A 17,517-nucleotide genomic window follows, 5' to 3' on the forward strand; every position below is an offset into this window, starting at 1 on the left:
TGTAGCATTTAATCATGCGCTTTCGAAGTTGAAGTTGCAAGGTATCATTACAGAAGAATGACCTCATTTTTAAAAATGTCGTGCGGGCTATCTCGATTCTACATTTTATCTCTTTATCTGGATCTAGTTGTTCAGTAATATGGCAACCAAGATATTTAAAACTGGGTACTCTTTGAATCATATGACCATCAACATATAACCGTGAATCTTGATGGGCCAAACGGCTAAATACCATGTACTTTGTTTTTGAACAGTTTATATTTAGGCCAAACTCTCTTCCCACTCATTAAATAGGTACTCACTAAATTTGTTATCATCCAATGATAACAAAATCTATCATCACCCAATGATCACTAACAAAAACTTGTGAAATTAAAAAGCAATTATAAACTAATGGTTATCTACGATAACGACTTTACTGTCCGAACGTTCGAACGAGACCAATAAAATTATTGTGATAGTATTTTGCCGGGTTTTACCGCGAGATATATAACCTATAAGCAGATTAAAATATAGATATCTTTCATAGTTATATAGGTAAAATTAGGAAGTTAAGATTAATGTGGATTTAATTTGTGATTGGACATATTGGCCATATTTGTGAATATATTTAAAAACCAGACAACAAATAGAAAGTATCCAAATACATAAAGTAATAAGATTAATAATATAAAATAATAATTTTAAATAATAATAATGTTTTTGAATTATTATTTTACCCGAGAACAGCTACATATAAATTCAACATTTAGGTTCTATGATTCAGAGAAACTATCTAATTTAGAGCGAATATCATTACATGATGTTGATAGATGGATGTAGCCGTCAAGAATGTGCTCAATATGGTTATCTCAGTGAGCTCCAGTAAATATAAAAACAATGGAGTTATTATTGCCTGTTAGAGGCCACTCATTGACCTCTCCCGATCGGATATTTGGACTGATTTAAAGAAAAGGAAAAGAACTTGAAGTCTTGCAGAATTTATTATGTAATGATAAACATTCCACTGTTTTGGAAATTGACCAAGATTTTAACTCTTTTGGACTCCAGGCGAAGGCTGGCTGATATCTTCATTAAAGGAACAATGCATTAGCATTTTAAACACAGCGTATTAATATAACACTGTTAGTGTAATTTCATTAAATAAAATTAATTTTGACAAGAATGACTTTTGATTTAACTAGATCCATTTCAAATGACTTGGAGGCAACGAAATTTATAACAAAGTAAGCAAAGTTATTACAATATCAGTATCATAATTGCTAATATTCATATTTCTTTTTGAATTGTTCCTGTAAATCCTGTAGAAACTCACAGCTTAAAAAAATGGTTTTAAACAAAATCCACATTAAATATTTACTTACAACAAATTATAAAAACTAGGCAAATTATAATCAAAATAAAGGTAACACAAAGTTTAGTGATTCCTATAAAATTGGTAAACGTATATTGGCAACTTGAAAATATGCAATACTAAGAAATGTGCTGGCAAATGCACTAGTACGCACGCCAAAAGATAAGAAAGAAGAAGAAGGCGACAAACAACACTAAACTTCCCCCTCCTCATTCCCTAAGCCTTTGTCTAAATATTATTACCTTGCTGTCTTTGCTGTTTTTACATTAAGCTCCTCTAGAATGACAAGTTTAGTCCAGGAACCGAAGCTTTTCACCCCGCAATTTTTACAGAATAGATCGATTTGCTTGAAAATTTGAGAATAAGTAGTGGATAGTCCAAGGATCAAAATCTATATGATGCCGAAAGGCGCTTTTATTATGGGGCTGGTTGCCACCCCATCTAGGGGGTGGAAATTTTTTATTATATTTTGACAGCAAAAGTTGATAAAAACATTAATTCTAAGCAAAAAATGTTGTATACATTTTTTTGATAAAACTAATAGTTCTCGATTTATTCGCTATCGAAAGTGTTAGTTTTGTATGGAAAAAATCAATGTTCTTCTATAGTATACTCATTTACTATCCACTCAATTTTTGTCGTAGAAAAAAATTTTTTACACCAGGTTCTTAAGAATTAAATAACCTACAATTTCATTTTTAAACATTTCTTCTTATCTTTGATGCTAATCTTTCTATTCTGAAGAAAATGGCATTTTTTACAAAACTAAAAAAAATCTTTATTCGCTTTTAACTTCAGTTTTTTAAAAACTAATCATTTTAAGCCAGTCAAACTTCTAGAATCTATTAATAATACACAAGTAAAGAAGAACGAATAACGCCAACGCCTAAAAACACCGCTAACTTGCATTATTATGCTTACAATTGGATTTCTCCTTTTTTTTTTCTCAAAAAAATATGTTGATTTTTTAACAGTAACTTTTTTATTTTGTATCTTAGAAAGTTTGGTATAAAAGAATTTTGTAGGTTTTTACAAGATCTATAAGCCTATTAATATTAGATATTATTAAAATGCTTAGTCACAAAAAGAGGTGACCTTGAATGGGTTGGTAAAGGTGGTTTTTGCATGCTATTACAAGTTTTAATTGTCAATAGCTCACTTAATTTTTGTCATAGAAAAATTTTTTTCATACCAAATTCTTGGGAATTAAATTAGCTACAATTTAATATTTGCACATTTTTTTCACATCTCTGATGCTAATCTTTCTATTCAGAAGAAAAGGCCATTTTTTCCAAACTACAAAAATTCGTTAATTGCTGTTAATTTCATTTTTTTTTAAATGAATCATTCTAAGTAGGTCAAACTTCTCGAACTTATTAATAATACATAAATAATTAAGACCAAATAAGGTCAATGACTAGTTTTAATTAGGGTGGTGATTACGGGGTTGCTTCCGACCACTTTTGCGCTGAAAAAAATAGGGAATGACATTCTTTTCATTATGTCACTTAATTTTTGATCTAGGGACTTCTTTTTTATTTCTAGAGATAGATATTTTTAAATTCTTTAAATTAGTTTTAACAAGTTATTCTCTAAAAATGCATATTTTCCCGTCTTTTGACTTTGAAACTACAATATTTAACATTTGACAAAGGAGAGCTAACATATAATAAAGTATATCGTGATTACTGTTGGTCTTAAAGAAAATTAAAAAAGACGATTTTGTTTATTTTTTCAAATAGTACATTTTTGTTAAGTAAGGTTGTTTTGATAAAACGAAAACTTTTGAAGTTATTTATTAAAAACATTGATTTTTCGATATAATACTAACACTTTCGATAGCGAATAAATCGAAAACTATTAATTTTATCAAAAAAATGTATAGAACATGTTTTGCTTAGAATGAACGTTTTTACCAACTTTTGCGGTCAAAATATAATTAAAAATTTCCACCCTTAACAGGGGGTGGCAACCACCCCCATGGTAAAAGCGCCTTTCGGCATCATATAGATTTTGATCCTTGGACTATCCACTACTTATTTTCAAATTTTCAAGCAAATCGATCAATTCTGTAAAAATTACGAGGTTTTGTCCTATTTCAAGCTTCATTACTTGGACTCGTTGGATCTGTGTTCTGTCTAGGACAATCTTCATTTATTATGGTGCCGAGGTAGTTGTAGTGCGTCACTCTTTCTACGCGAGTTTGGTTGACGTACCTTATGTTATCTTTTTCTTGCTGATAATTTGTTTTTTTTTACTAATTGAAAATTAATTAAAACAATTTAAAAAAATCCTGCTTCTTTTAGTATTTGCAGCCTCTTGTCGTACTGTACCTGATCAAATGATTTCTCGTAATCAACCAGACATGCGTATACGTCGAAATTGACGTCTCTGCATCTCTAAAATAAGAATTTTTTTGAGAATAAGGCCTCTCTCGTAACAGCAGTATTGATGTTGATTATAGTTACTTTCGAGTATTCGTTACAAATCGTTACTTTTGTATAAAGTAATCATTTAAAGTATTCGTTACTTTGATTACTCTGATTACTCTTATATTTGAGTACCGGTAATTATATCGAGAATCGCATTTCTCAGTATTTCGTATAAGTATAAGATCCGATATAACGACCTTTACCTACCTATTTAATGGATAGAAATTAAATGATATATGTAATTGTTCTGTCATTGCTGCTCCACAAAATCAGTAATCTCGAGTAATCTGTTTGCATCAATTAAGTTCCAAAAACAAACCCTCGAAACTCTAGATGACGTACCTTAGCAGTACTCCTGAGCACCCAGGTGCTTCGAAGGTCGGTTCTGATTGCAAATTCTAGTTCTGTGACCCCAAATACCCCGAAATAAGAAAATCTGGCCCTTAATATATTGATTTTAACATGTTTATGCAATTTTCGATGCGTTTTATTCACTTTAAAATGTAATAATGCATTTCCACCTATTTTTTTATTGTAGACTTTTTCCAGACGTCATTCTAATCCTAAATACAATGCAAAATGTTGCAAGTCTCTATGTACCCACTATATTTAAAAATAGATTTATTCCTCTGTTTTTAGTGTTAAATGCCCTGGTCTAATAAAAACAACGCCATACACAGGCGCGGATACAGAGGGGGGTCAACGGGTCCATGAACCTCCCCTATTGTATTTAGTCTATACGTATTTTTTTAATTATTTATTATTTTTTTCTGTCAACCAGAGCTCAATTCTTTTGATACCGTAGGTATCTGAGATGACTGAATTTTATCCTTAGAGTAAGCGTGAGTCGTATGGCTAAATCTGGACAATAAAATATTTGCGGTACGTCTGACCCCCCTATTATGAATTTCTAGATCCGCGCCTGGCCATACATACATGTAAAATTAAAGTTGATGATCATAGTCTAGAAATATTATCATTTCTACATATTTTCCGGTCAATCTACATAAGCTACTTTTTTCTAGGCCCGATAAGAATGGTGTGTATTTATTATTAAAATCTAATGTGTTGCATTTTTATTTTCAAAGATAGTAACATCTGTGAAATTCTGTGAATTATCTACCTCGACAAATCGTATTGACATCTGTTTCTGGGTGCATGCTTTGTTAAATGATATACCTCCCTCTGTTTTAGCTACTTCTCAGCAACCTGTAATCCTGTAAAACTCTTCATAGTCTTCGCCCTTCATAAATAAAATTTTAGTTAACTGTACTTGACACCGAACACTCGTGGAATACCGGTCCGACTCCGATATCAACCGAAATCAACCGAGTAGGTACAATACTCAATCAAAATAGGTACTCGCTCTGATACGATTGGTACGAAGTAACGAAGTAATCAGAGTTATCAAAGTAATCAAAGTAACGATTTACCTCTCTGTATAGTAATTGTTACTTTCGGTATTCGTAAGCAACGAGTACTTTGTAACGAATAGTTACTTTTTCAACATCACTAACCAGCAGTATTTATGAACCCGAATTTTGATATGTTAATAAATATGTTAAAATTAATAGTTTACAAATATTTTCTTTTCATTTCAAACGTCCACCGTCGTTCATCCACCATCAGAGAAAAACCTAGCACCTTCTCATCGATTACATATATAGGCAATATATCAACTAAAATAGCCAAACACATAGGTAAAAAAGAAAAGAATAACACCATCTTTCAAAACAAACAACAACTTAAAAAGAACAGGAGCCTAAAGAAAAATCATGTACATAGTGGGGTATACCAACTTATATGTGGAGACTATCCAAAAACTTACATCGGTCAAACGGGCAAAACCTTTGTCAAACGAATAGCAGAACACAAAATAGCTTTCAATAATAGAAAAACATATTCTACATACTTCACCCTCTAGATTCTAGATAATAATCATTATTTTATTGACTAATTTCAAATTCTCTATATCCAGAATAAGGACTCTAAGTTATCTTTATTAGATTCTATATAAACTAATAGATACAGATATAATAATTGAGGGGATTATTAGATGCTAAGGGGTACAATCGATAAAATGCTTTAATTGAGAAAAAACGAAGTCAAAGTTAAATTTACATAGTAAATTCTACAGCGAATTAATCACTTAAGCACTTATTTTGAATTAATTTTATACATTTTAATTATCTAATTGTAAAAGCTTTTGTAAATTTAGTATTTATTTCCATTCAAAATATTTGAAATTTTGAAGAAAAAAAAAACGTTCGCACTTGTACCACTTTGCTTCAAATTTTGCACTTGTTTCTCTTTGCCACTTAATACTTTGTCACTTTTTAATATCCAATACCATATTATAGGCAAATGGATACAAAAGTGTAATTATACCTGTTTGCCGCAAACTCTTTTTTAATATTTCGTAAGTAGTCAAACTAGAACCTGCGATATGTCGCCACTAGTAGTTTAATTCACCTGTATCTCTTTGCATTTTTAGTACTATCTAGTATTACTTTGTGCACTTAACTCAATTTACAATATTTTGTCACTTGTACCCCTTAGCATCTAATGCCCTCAATTCAGAATGACCAACTTGAGAAAAACAGCTCTCGCATAGACGCATAGTAAAAATACATTATTTGAGAAAGGCACTCTGCCGAAACAGTGTAGTGACATTAATTTGTAATAATTGTTTTGGAAGTATTGAAAATAAAAGTTTTCAGTGTTTTATTATTAGAATAGATAATGGTTTATAAACAGCATTATGGAATGTATTTTTTTGATTGTAGGTACACTAAAACGCCACGCAGTGTCTTTGGCGCAACTACCCCCACCCATCGAAAACGAAACGGACGAAAAAGAAGAGTTCTGCTTGCCGCCGCCCCCCGAATTCGGTGAGAACAACCCCAATTTCAGCGACGTCGTGGTGGCGCCCCCGCCACAGTTCAGTGATAACCGGCAGATTACGAGAGTACGGATCGTAGGGGCAGTACCAAAAGGCACTTTAGCAGTCAATACGCAACCGAAACTGAAACAAAATCGACTACACAGTCAGTAAATCCAAAAGGCTGACTCTACACATCAACGTCGTTTTTTACATTACACTTTTTTACGATTTAATACTCAATTTTTGATATTCAATGACAATTACAGACACAGCTTTTATTAAAAATCCTTTATTTATTTTTATTTATACGAAATACTCGTTTCTTTTTTAGATATTAAAAAAAAAGAATATTAGGTATGCAACCTAAGTAAAAACAGAATATATTGTATCTACTATACTACATTCATTCCCAAGATAAGCTCAGCCGCCAGGTTCAGACCTCTGATTGGTGGGTCTGTCGTGTCGTTACGACAGACCCTCCGATCCCATACCTCTCGAGCTTATTTTGGAAATGAATGTAGTTTAGTAGCGGTTTCTTTTTGTTTTTGAGTAAATCTTTACCTCCACTATACTTTTTAATTACAAAATTTTATATACTTACATAAATACTACGCAGTTGGAATCATTTAGTGATAACTCAGTCCTTAAAATATTTGTCTTCTAGAAACTAACTTAACTATAGTTCGTTGTCAAAATAATGAAAAACACATATAAAAGTTTGTTGCTTTGTGGTTTACGGAAACAATTAAATGAAATTAAAATAAGTGTAAGACAACGAACAATAATATACTTATTTATTTTTGGTTAAAAAGGCGTGCTTATATCTCGTAAGAGGGTTTGTTATTCTTTGCGGGACGAGGGTTTGTGTCTACCTCTGTGTCTACCTGTGGATGAACTAAAGACATTAGTTTTACATTTCTGTGGTTTTTAAAGAAGTTGAAGACTGATTTATTGACATAAGGAGGCTGTCCCTTTATCGTCCCGTAATCTGTTATGAAATTTGCGTTTCCAATACATAAACTGAACAGGCCATCAACATCTGGTGTTTTAAAAGCTGAGAAGGCATTTGATCTGAATGCTGATATATTTCGTTTCTTAAAATTTAACAGGCCCTTTATGCATATGGTTTGTGAATTTTAAAATGGGAGGTATTATTTCATTTTGAAAAAGTTATTAAAAATTAAAATATGCAAAATAGTAATGGAAGCGTGTCGCCACAAGTTTAAACAACTATCTATATAGAAGAGGTTTGAACTTACAAATTGAAGTTTCCAAAGTACCTATACCTACCTACTCTCCAAAGAGAGTTCCAAATACCACAAAACAGAGAAATCTATCGCTTGGTGATAATTCTTCGGTAGATTATGTCACATAAAAAGAAGAAGAACTACTGATATCTTTGTCGACGGTACTTGCCAGTACTTTACCGAAACGACGGTACTTGTCTGTGGTGTTTGATAGCGAGACCTTTATATCAAAACTTTTTCATTATAAAACTCCACCAAGAAATTCGGTATCCTTCATAGAAGCCAGCAACTGTTTTCTTCTTCTTGTAGTGCCTATCCGTTTCGGATGTTGCTGATCATCATGGCAATCTGTGCTTTGCATACAGCTGCTCTGAAAAGATTTGTAGTTGTTGTGTTGAACTACGTACGTAGATTTTTCATCAATATACTTCCTGCTGTATAATATTCTCTGTCCACCAGTTACATCTTCTTACAACTCGAAAGTGTTATCTCTGTGGTCTTCAAACAATTTCTCTACGTATTCTTTCCACGTTCTGATTTTATTCTGTACAAGATGATGTTTCCATCATAATCATCTAGATTTCCTTTCTGTTTCCATCTAAGTCCACCTGCCAGTTTTTTAACTTCCTATGTACACCGTAACTATAGTACTTTAAGTGTAATCTCAATGTCTTCGCATCTTTCCATTACTTCTTTTTCTTTGGCTTCCTGATTTTCTTTATTTGTTTGATTGTTAAATTTTTCGTTTTATATCTGTCTGTGTTATCTTTACTTTTTCTTCTTTCGTCTATAATCTGCAGAATCTGTCATTCATAATTTTTTCTTGATTAATTTTTCTTCCTTTAAATGTTTATCCTTTACAATTTGAACTGTTTCTGTAATCTGTTTTTCTGTAATCGTTTGTTTTTCATTTGATGAATCACTACTTGCAGTTACTTCCTCGGTTGACTGGCTTGTAACCTCATTTTTGTATTAAGGTCTTTTAGCATACGTAGATCGTTTGATAGTGATTTCCTTTTCTACATTCTTATATAAATACTCTCACCAGTAGAAGGTGGTCCGTCTCAAATCTGATCCAGGATAAGTCTTGACAGATCTACAAGTCGACAGAACTCTCTGAAGCCGCCAAGCTCAGACCGATCCAAAACTTTGGTTAAGCGACGTTGTCAGATTAATCGGGTTTCAAAGGTTTTTTTTAGTACCAGGTGTACAGCTTTCGAGGTGCTAATTGAAGGATTGTGTTGGTGACAACTAGTTCTGAGCATTATGCGAATTTTTCTAGATGTCCTCTTACATTACATAGTATAGTATATAAAATCTTGAAACAAAAACCATGGGGTATAATATCACTCAGTACAATAATAATACTATTTTATTTAGAGCTTTTTTGAAAAATGTACATCGACAAGTAACGGTGGTTTAGCAGACTACAAAACTTTCATTTCACGCATTCAAAACGTACTATAAAACTAAATTTTCTTAGTAAATTAAGCTTTTAAAAACATATTTACTATAAGTAAGTATAAACTTTTAGATTTTTATCAATTCTTTTTTAATGAAAGCTGTGCAAATCGTAGTTACTACGTAGGTCTCACAATTATCTTATACAAAAGTAGTATCTACCAAATACATACCCATTGCTCTAATTTTAGCAGCGAACACTGTTTATAGTCCTGGATCCCGCGTACCTAATAAAATAATATTAATATCAAGCTGAAAATTTGTTCATAGCTTAACAGTGTCGAGTCGGACAAACTTTGATGTATGGGAACACTAAAACGGGGGAAGTTTTTTTTGTGGAACGTGATAAACGTGTCATCCTGACAATTTTATGATTCTGAAAAATAGCAGGCTATTTTTTAGTTTATTCAAGAGCCAATGTTATATAACATACGAAAAAATATTTGTCTGACAAAAATGTTGGGCATTTTAATCAGTCCGACACGTAGAACATGTCAAATGACAGGAATTATGTTGGTAATAAATAGCAATCTAATTTTTGAATGAGAGTTTAATGAAAGAGTAAAAAATCAATTGGAAGTTCTGTCCGACAAAATTCACGGAAAGTTTTCTTAGTCCGACATTCGAAACTGTCTATATCTTACAGATTTCGAACGTCGGACTCAAAAAACTTCCACTGAATTTTGTCGGATAGAACTTCCAATTGATTTTTTACCCTTTCACTAAGCTCTCATGCAAAAATCAGACTGATATTAATCACCAACATAATTCCTATTATTTGACATGTTCTACCGGTCGGACTGGATAAAATACCCAACATTTTTGTCGGACAAATATTTTTAAATACATTATATAAAGCTTGCTATTGAATAAACTAAAAACAGCCTGCTATCTTTCACAATCATGAACTTGTCAGGATGACACGTTTATCATGTTCCACAATTAAAGATTCTCTGTTCCAGTGTTCCCATACATCAAAGTTTGTCTGACTCGGCACCTTTAAGCTATGAACAAATTTTAAGCTTGCTATTAATAATTTTTTATTTGGTACGCGGGATTCAGGCCTATTAGGTACTTCAGTGTCAACTGCGCGATATGCTTCAAACTATTCGTTCAGTATTTTCAGAAGAGAAGACTTGTAGGATTTTTTAAACTAAAAGGTAAAGAGGATAGTTTTTAACGGAATAGCTGTAAAGGGCTGATGCTAAATGTTTTATTGAATGAAGTATTTATTTACGCTGATACGGGTCGGTATTGGATTATAGTAAATACGATATTTTCCATTGAAGGAGTCAGTTTCAAAAGTAATCAATTGCGATTATTTTTGATTTTTTGTTTTTGAAATTGACCACTTATTTATTTGCTGGTTGTTACAACGCCTTTGAAGACTTTGTATCTGATTCATACGATGCTCTACTTATTTTCACAATAAGCGTTCGATCTCATTATCTCACTCATAATTGATTTTAATGCAACTATAACAATTTGATAGCATTTTTGTAGAACGGTTAATCTGCCGGAAACAGAAAGAACTGCCGTTCTTTCTAATTTATTATTCATTCTGGAGCACCTTTATCTCACTAGAAGTGTGAGACTGGCTATTTTCTTCAAGGTATTTTTTTTTCAATTGTTTCTATTGTAGACTCTGATCTAGTCTTCACTATATTACAAAAGATACCACAAGTAGGGTCATTGTATTTGTGTTGCTAAGCCCTATAAATGATAATATCATGTGACGAATCAGGTACAATTATGAAATATAATAATATAGCTGCAGCGTTTTGAATTGGCAGGCCATGTATTTAGAATGTGAGAAAACAGGCTTCCAAAAAATGATACACGGGAAGATTGGGAAACGAGAAAGCGATGGAAGGATGATGTGGATGAGGACGAAATCAATCTTCTTGGTAGTCGATTGTGGAGAAGAATGGCTTCAAACTCAAGGAATGGAGAGGTTTGCTGAGGGAGGAAGGGGTTCTAATTGGGCTGTAGAGCTATATGATGGATCTGGGTTGCTTATTTCACGTTCAAAGGGCTTGTAACGACCTGCCTCTATTATATATAGCTAATAAAACTGTTATTGGGTTGCGAAACCGAAACTTTTTTTAATCCAAAGCTTCTTTTTGCCTTAATCAAGTCTTTGTATTTAGAAACATTCCGTCATTTATATTATATTCATCCTGCCAAAATATATATTAATTAGAAATGATATTTTTGGACTTATTGAAGTGTTCATATATATTATTGTTGTTGGTTAATGTAATTGTGATTTGTTTTAACTTTTAAATTCAGTTTGTAAATACTTGAGAAGTTGGTTTTTTTGAATTCGCTACATTACAATGACTATAACTTTGTCACATAAACTTTTTGAGGTTAGGACAAAATTTTGATCTTTTGAGATAAATTATCTAGGAGTTTTTTTCACTTCTCAGTGTCAGTTATAAATTGGTTAAAAAGATTTTCTAAGAAAGCATTGCAATAAACTATCCTAAATATAATTATATAAACTGTCCTAAAAACATTTTTTAAATTAACAGGTATGCAAATGAAATAGATTTGATGCAGTTGTCATTTTAGAGTGCTAGATATATAATAATATCAGAAGTCCATTTCCAGTGCGAGCAAATTTTGTTCTGTTCGCTTATTCAGTTGCCAGGTTTCACATCCACAATACCACGCTTTTAAAGATGATATTATATAGCTGTGTTTTCTTTTCTTATGATATGGTTTTTGACCAAAGTAGTGAGTTCAAAGCTCCTAAAACTTTCTTTCCTTTCATAATTTTTTCCTGTATTTCAAATTCTGTTTTTCCACTTTGTTGGATTCTCGTTCCAAGCTATACATAATCAGAGCTTGGCTCAATAACCATATCATTCTCTAGTTTTAACTCATTTTTCTGTCCTCCTATACGCATATATTTGGTTTTCTCTATATTGACGTATAGGCCCCATTTTTTGTATTATCGAAACAGCCGGTTTGTCATAAATATTAGATCATCTTGATCCTGGGCAATCACCACCTGATCGTCAGCAAAATGTAGTGTGTATAGTGTATAGTGTTAAGTCGTCATTTAGCTATATCGCCATGCCAGAACATGAGGTTTGTTCCAACTCGATAAAAACCATTCTTGAATCGTTACGCGCATGCGCAATAACGAATAATTGTGCGCAGTAACATATTTTTCGTTACTGCGCATACTCGTAACCGTTCAAGAACGGTTTTGTATCGAGTTGGAACAAACCTATGATTTCCGCCATTTATTCAGGACCTCATTTATATAGATTTTAAACAGTGTAGGCGATAAGCTGCATCCCTGTTGTAGTCCCTTATTCAGAATGAAATTATCGGATAATCTGTTGCTGATTTTTATGTTTACTTGAATGTTGTTATAGAATTTTTGCACTGCTTTTATTAAAGTTATATTAATAGGGGATTTTTCCAGGACTTGCCATAAATTTAAGGTGCTAGATATCATATTTAATGAGTTTCAATAATAATTTCATTGAAGTACATTTTTCTGTATTATAGTTTTGTAAGTAATTCTACTGTTTGAACTTCAACAAAGTTGAATAAATAAGACCAAAGTCTTCAATTCATAATTTTTAGCTTATCTATTATAGAACTCCACCTTCTTTAAAGATGTCTTCAAGCCATTTGTGTTTAGTTTTTCTCGTTCTTTATCAGCATCTTCTATGGCGTGTTTAGAAATTTTTTCGAAATACATATAAAAGAAAAAAGGGTACGATGTAAATCCTTGTCATTCTTCGCATTGTACTAAACTAGATCTGTCATTTTTCTGTTCTAGCTCATCCTTTCATGCCACCCATGCAGGCATGAGAGAGGGCAAATTGTGCGAAAAGAGGCATTTATGCGCATGTCTGCTTACATGCGCGTGCGTATGATTTAATCGACAATTTTTTCGTTTGATGTATTCTGTTATTTAAGAGTACATTCGAGTTACTTTCTTCATTATATATAATGTTTTATATAAGTTTATTATATTATTTATATTAGTTTCTTTAGCAAAGTAATGGAGGGATAGTTTCTGTTAGTTACATTGTATTATCAACAATTTAATACGTATCTCATTTAATAAAGAATAATATTCAAAAATATGTAATAAATGAACCAACTTCTCAAATATTTCGCACCACTACACGCTACTCGACACGAGTCACTCCCTATTTTTGTTTATAATTGTGTATTTTATCAACTATTTGTAACATTGTGTTATTTGTTTTGTAAGATATGCTCAAATATTGCCTATCCATCGATAAGAACTAGGTTAAATTTGTAAATATATTGATGGGGTTACAGTTACTGTACGACTGCAAGCTTTTGTGCAGTAACTACAATTTTCTGTTAGAACTAGTAACGGAAGAGACCTGATTTTTGTTTTATATACAAATTTAAAGTGGCATGTACTCGGCGACCTATATACAGAGATATAGTCCAGGTTGTGAGGCCACTCCTGTAGGAAAAATGTTTCAGATTCGGATTCTTTGTGGATTCCGGTTCAAAAATATCCCCTTTAAGAAAATCTGAAGGTTGCCTGTCAAAATTTTTGGTCAGAAACTGTTTAAACATTTTTTTAAAACAAATTCCGAAAGAACACTCACTGCAAACAGTGCATCCCGGATTGCCAGACCTTTCCTAAAACCTATTTTTTTGTTACTTATGCCTTCGTGTTCATTGCAGTCCTTTGCATTGGCTTTTTAAGAAGCAGTATATATGTCGATAGGAGCCATTCTTTATGTATTACACCTGTTCTATATGGTATTGAATATATCCGAAAGGAGGTCAATAGATTCAATATCCACAATTTTGAGTAATTAGATAAAAACTTCATCAGACCCTGGAGATTTAGGTACCACTTTTAGCCCCCTTCATTGCATATTCGATTTCTTCTCGTATGTCAGGCCCATCTTTAAATTCTTTTGGTGCTTCTGTTCTCCCTTCATCTTCAACGTGCTATATATTATGTTTATCTCTGCATTTTCTGGTTTTTATCTGATATAAGTGCATCACTTTCATCTCTTAATTGCCTAGTTTGAAGTGTTTTTCTCATTTTTGTTAGATCCCTAATTCTTTTATGCATGTTAAAAAGTCATATGTTTGCTAAAATTCATCCAGTTCTTGACACTCCTTATGTAATACTCTCTCTTGAACTTCTTTTACTTTCTTTTTAATTAATCGATCGGTTTCCTTAAGGTTAAATGGATTTATTATCATTAATAATACGCTGAGAAATAGTTTAGCCTGCTGGGAGAACTCTAGCAACACTGCCTGACACATCAACTTTCACTCTCTTTCACGCCACCACTTTCGCCCCACTGCATTGCTCAGTGTCGACCTGGCAGCCTTCGAATAAATATTGAGGTAACGGTAGCTGTTGCCGTCAATGTGAAGTTCATGCGCTGATACGTTTTTTAAACGCAAAATGGATTTCACCTATTAATATCCATCGTTAGTTAATCGAAGTTTATGGGTAAAAGTGCATATCTGTTCAACATGTTCGCAAAGAACGGAAATTCACGATGAAAATGGGAGCGGAAGGCATTCAGATTCATCGTGAATTTCCGTTCGACCTCCACTGAATTCTCTACACCCTTTGCGAACATGTTGAACAGATATGCATTTCTACTTATAAACTTGATTAACCGACGATAAAAGTCGATATTTTTTAAATCCAATTTGCATTTAAAAAACGTATCACAGCATGAAGTTGGTCGCATGGTAACAGTGACCGTGACCTCCATATTAAAAGGCTGCTAGGTCGACACTGAGCAATTCGACCAGGCAAAAGTGATGGTGACAGCGAGAGACAGAGTTGATGTGTAAGACAGTGTTGCCAGATTTCTCTCAGTTTACTTATTCAGTTATCCAGTCTTTATGATTTCGTTTCTTTGGTTTTAAGTGCTAGTTTAAGTTTACTGCTTGTTTTATGTTCTCTAATTTTGTAGCTGCAGACAGTGACTGATATTTTGAGATAAAACAAAAATCATAATTGATTCTATACCGCGGCCGGCTAGATCTAACGGAAATGTTGGAGGTTGATAGATTTTTATGTATATATAATTTCTGTGCCTATTTATTTCACATTTATTAGTATTTAATAAACAGTGCACATATTTTTATTGGAATACACTAGTTGTTGATACAGTTCACGTAACAGAATCTCAAAAGGTTGTTTTTTTTTATTAATAAATGCTATGTTTTATGTTAGTTTCACATTTTTTTATTTCAAGAATATTGTCACTGGTATTTCGGCTAAAAATTGTTATGGTTGGATATTTTTAAACATTTTTTACTAATATTTGTTTTTATGTGGCGAATGTAATAGAATCTCTCTTTCGTTCTTCTTTAATTAGATACTAATCTTTTTCCGGCTCATTCATTGACTCATGAAGAGACTGAGATATTAATATTATTATGATCCGTTTTCTTTGCCTGTTTGTATGATAAATTTGCTCTAAACTGTTCTACTCAACACTAGGAGATTTCATAAATCTAGTGATTTGAATTTGATTCGTTTCAGGCACTTGTCAAAAGCTCCAGCCTTCTGAGTCATTCTTCAAAAATGTGCCGGACAGTCTATCGTTGTGCACCACAGTTATACTCAGGAATAAGGACTTTTCCCCATATATATGTAAGCTTCCAGCAAATCCTTGTGATTTCTGATCGATACAAGTCATTTAGGGTTTCTTCCTAAGGCGAGTCGTTCTCCCATTGTCTTTTCCAGGAGTTGATGAATCTGAAATTTTTCTGATGTAATGAGGTGGCCTTTTTAACAATGGATGATATCTGGAACGCAGTATATTCAGTTCCATATGGAGCTTGTCATGTTGGATGGATAGTTGATGGTTAGTCTGGATTTTCTATATTCACTGAGAAGAGAATAAGTTATTCGTAGTTTAGTCGATGGGATGTGATTCACAATGGGAAGCTAATAGTTCGGTGTATACAAGTTCCAGAGCTAAGTATACAAGTCCCAGAGCGGATGATCTGAGTAAAGAACTTGAGGAACTTCATGTGGTTCCACATTTTGGATTATATTATTTCTCGTTTTTAGTTTTGCTGCCGTTTTTTGTATGTGTTTGTCTAAAGTCATTTAGTGTTTTAAGGTATTTTTTTAATGTGGGAAAATGTATTATTATTTTGTTGTTGTTTTTGTTGTTCCTTTTCCTCCTTTTTCTATCATCATCTTTATGTAGTGATATAATTGTTTGTTTATTTTGTGATATTTTTTCATTAATTTCTTCCTCTACTCATATTCTTTTGTTGTTTACAGTATTATAGGTCCAATACAGTACTATTTTCTTTTCTTTTATACAACTACAGTTTTTCTATATTATAATTGTCTGTTGATATTTTTGTGATAGTTACTTAATAAAGATTCTTCTGATTGATTAAAAAAGCTAAAAATTTGTATTTGTGAAAGATATTTACTGATTAAAAATTGTTTTTATTTATTTATTTAATTTTTTGCCTGAATAGTGACAATATTCACTTGGAATCGTTCTTCCTATTTTTTCTATGACAAAAATAATATACTGCAATAAAGTTTTTGTATATAAACATGATATTCAACAATAAATAAGATGCTCATATAATTTTTGTTGTATTTTTAAAGCGCGTTTAAACTTCAGCCAGAATTCGTTTAGGTCAGACATTGTGAGTGTCTGAGTGACATGCGCCATATCAACAGTTGATTGGAAAGTTCACACAGGTATACACTCTACCTGAGGAGTCTTACCCTACTCAAACTGGGCTACTTTCAAATTTTTTCCCTTTTAAAGTAGTCAATATAATTTTGCTCTAGAAAAAGGGTAAACTCAAAAATTTCGATGATCTCTCATAGTCACTTTGTTTTATTTAAATTTAAAGATAGGCAGTGTTACTTTGGGGGCAGTGGCCACCATCTCAAATGCCTCAAAAAACAGGGGAGAAAACTATGTAAGATGATGGCGTCAACACCCAACGATAGAACCAGAAACATCGGTCACCAGTTCACCGTTGATAACTCTACCTTTGAATTGGTGCACAAATTCACATAATTAGGCTCCCTGATCACCAAGGAGAATGTTATTACGGAAAAATCAAGCGGAGAATAAACCTAGCAAACAAATGCTATTTTGG

General features: G+C 32.6%; 1 protein-coding gene across 12 annotated transcripts in view; it reads left to right on the top strand.

Moving 5' to 3' along the window:
* The window catches only part of LOC114327524 (SH3 and multiple ankyrin repeat domains protein 2), a 466,023-nt gene extending 449,032 nt beyond the window's left edge, over positions 1-16,991 (top strand). For all 12 annotated transcript variants that reach the window (XM_028276615.2, XM_028276550.2, XM_028276761.2 and 9 more), the window contains one exon: positions 6,573-16,991. In XM_028276615.2, the coding sequence (XP_028132416.2) occupies positions 6,573-6,841 (269 nt within the window). In that variant the 3' untranslated portion in view covers positions 6,842-16,991. The remainder of the gene's footprint in view (positions 1-6,572) is intronic.
* Positions 16,992-17,517: the final 526 nt, after the last annotated feature.

Source organism: Diabrotica virgifera, chromosome 1 (assembly GCF_917563875.1).
Source record: "Diabrotica virgifera virgifera chromosome 1, PGI_DIABVI_V3a".
NCBI classification, from domain to species: domain Eukaryota; kingdom Metazoa; phylum Arthropoda; class Insecta; order Coleoptera; family Chrysomelidae; genus Diabrotica; species Diabrotica virgifera.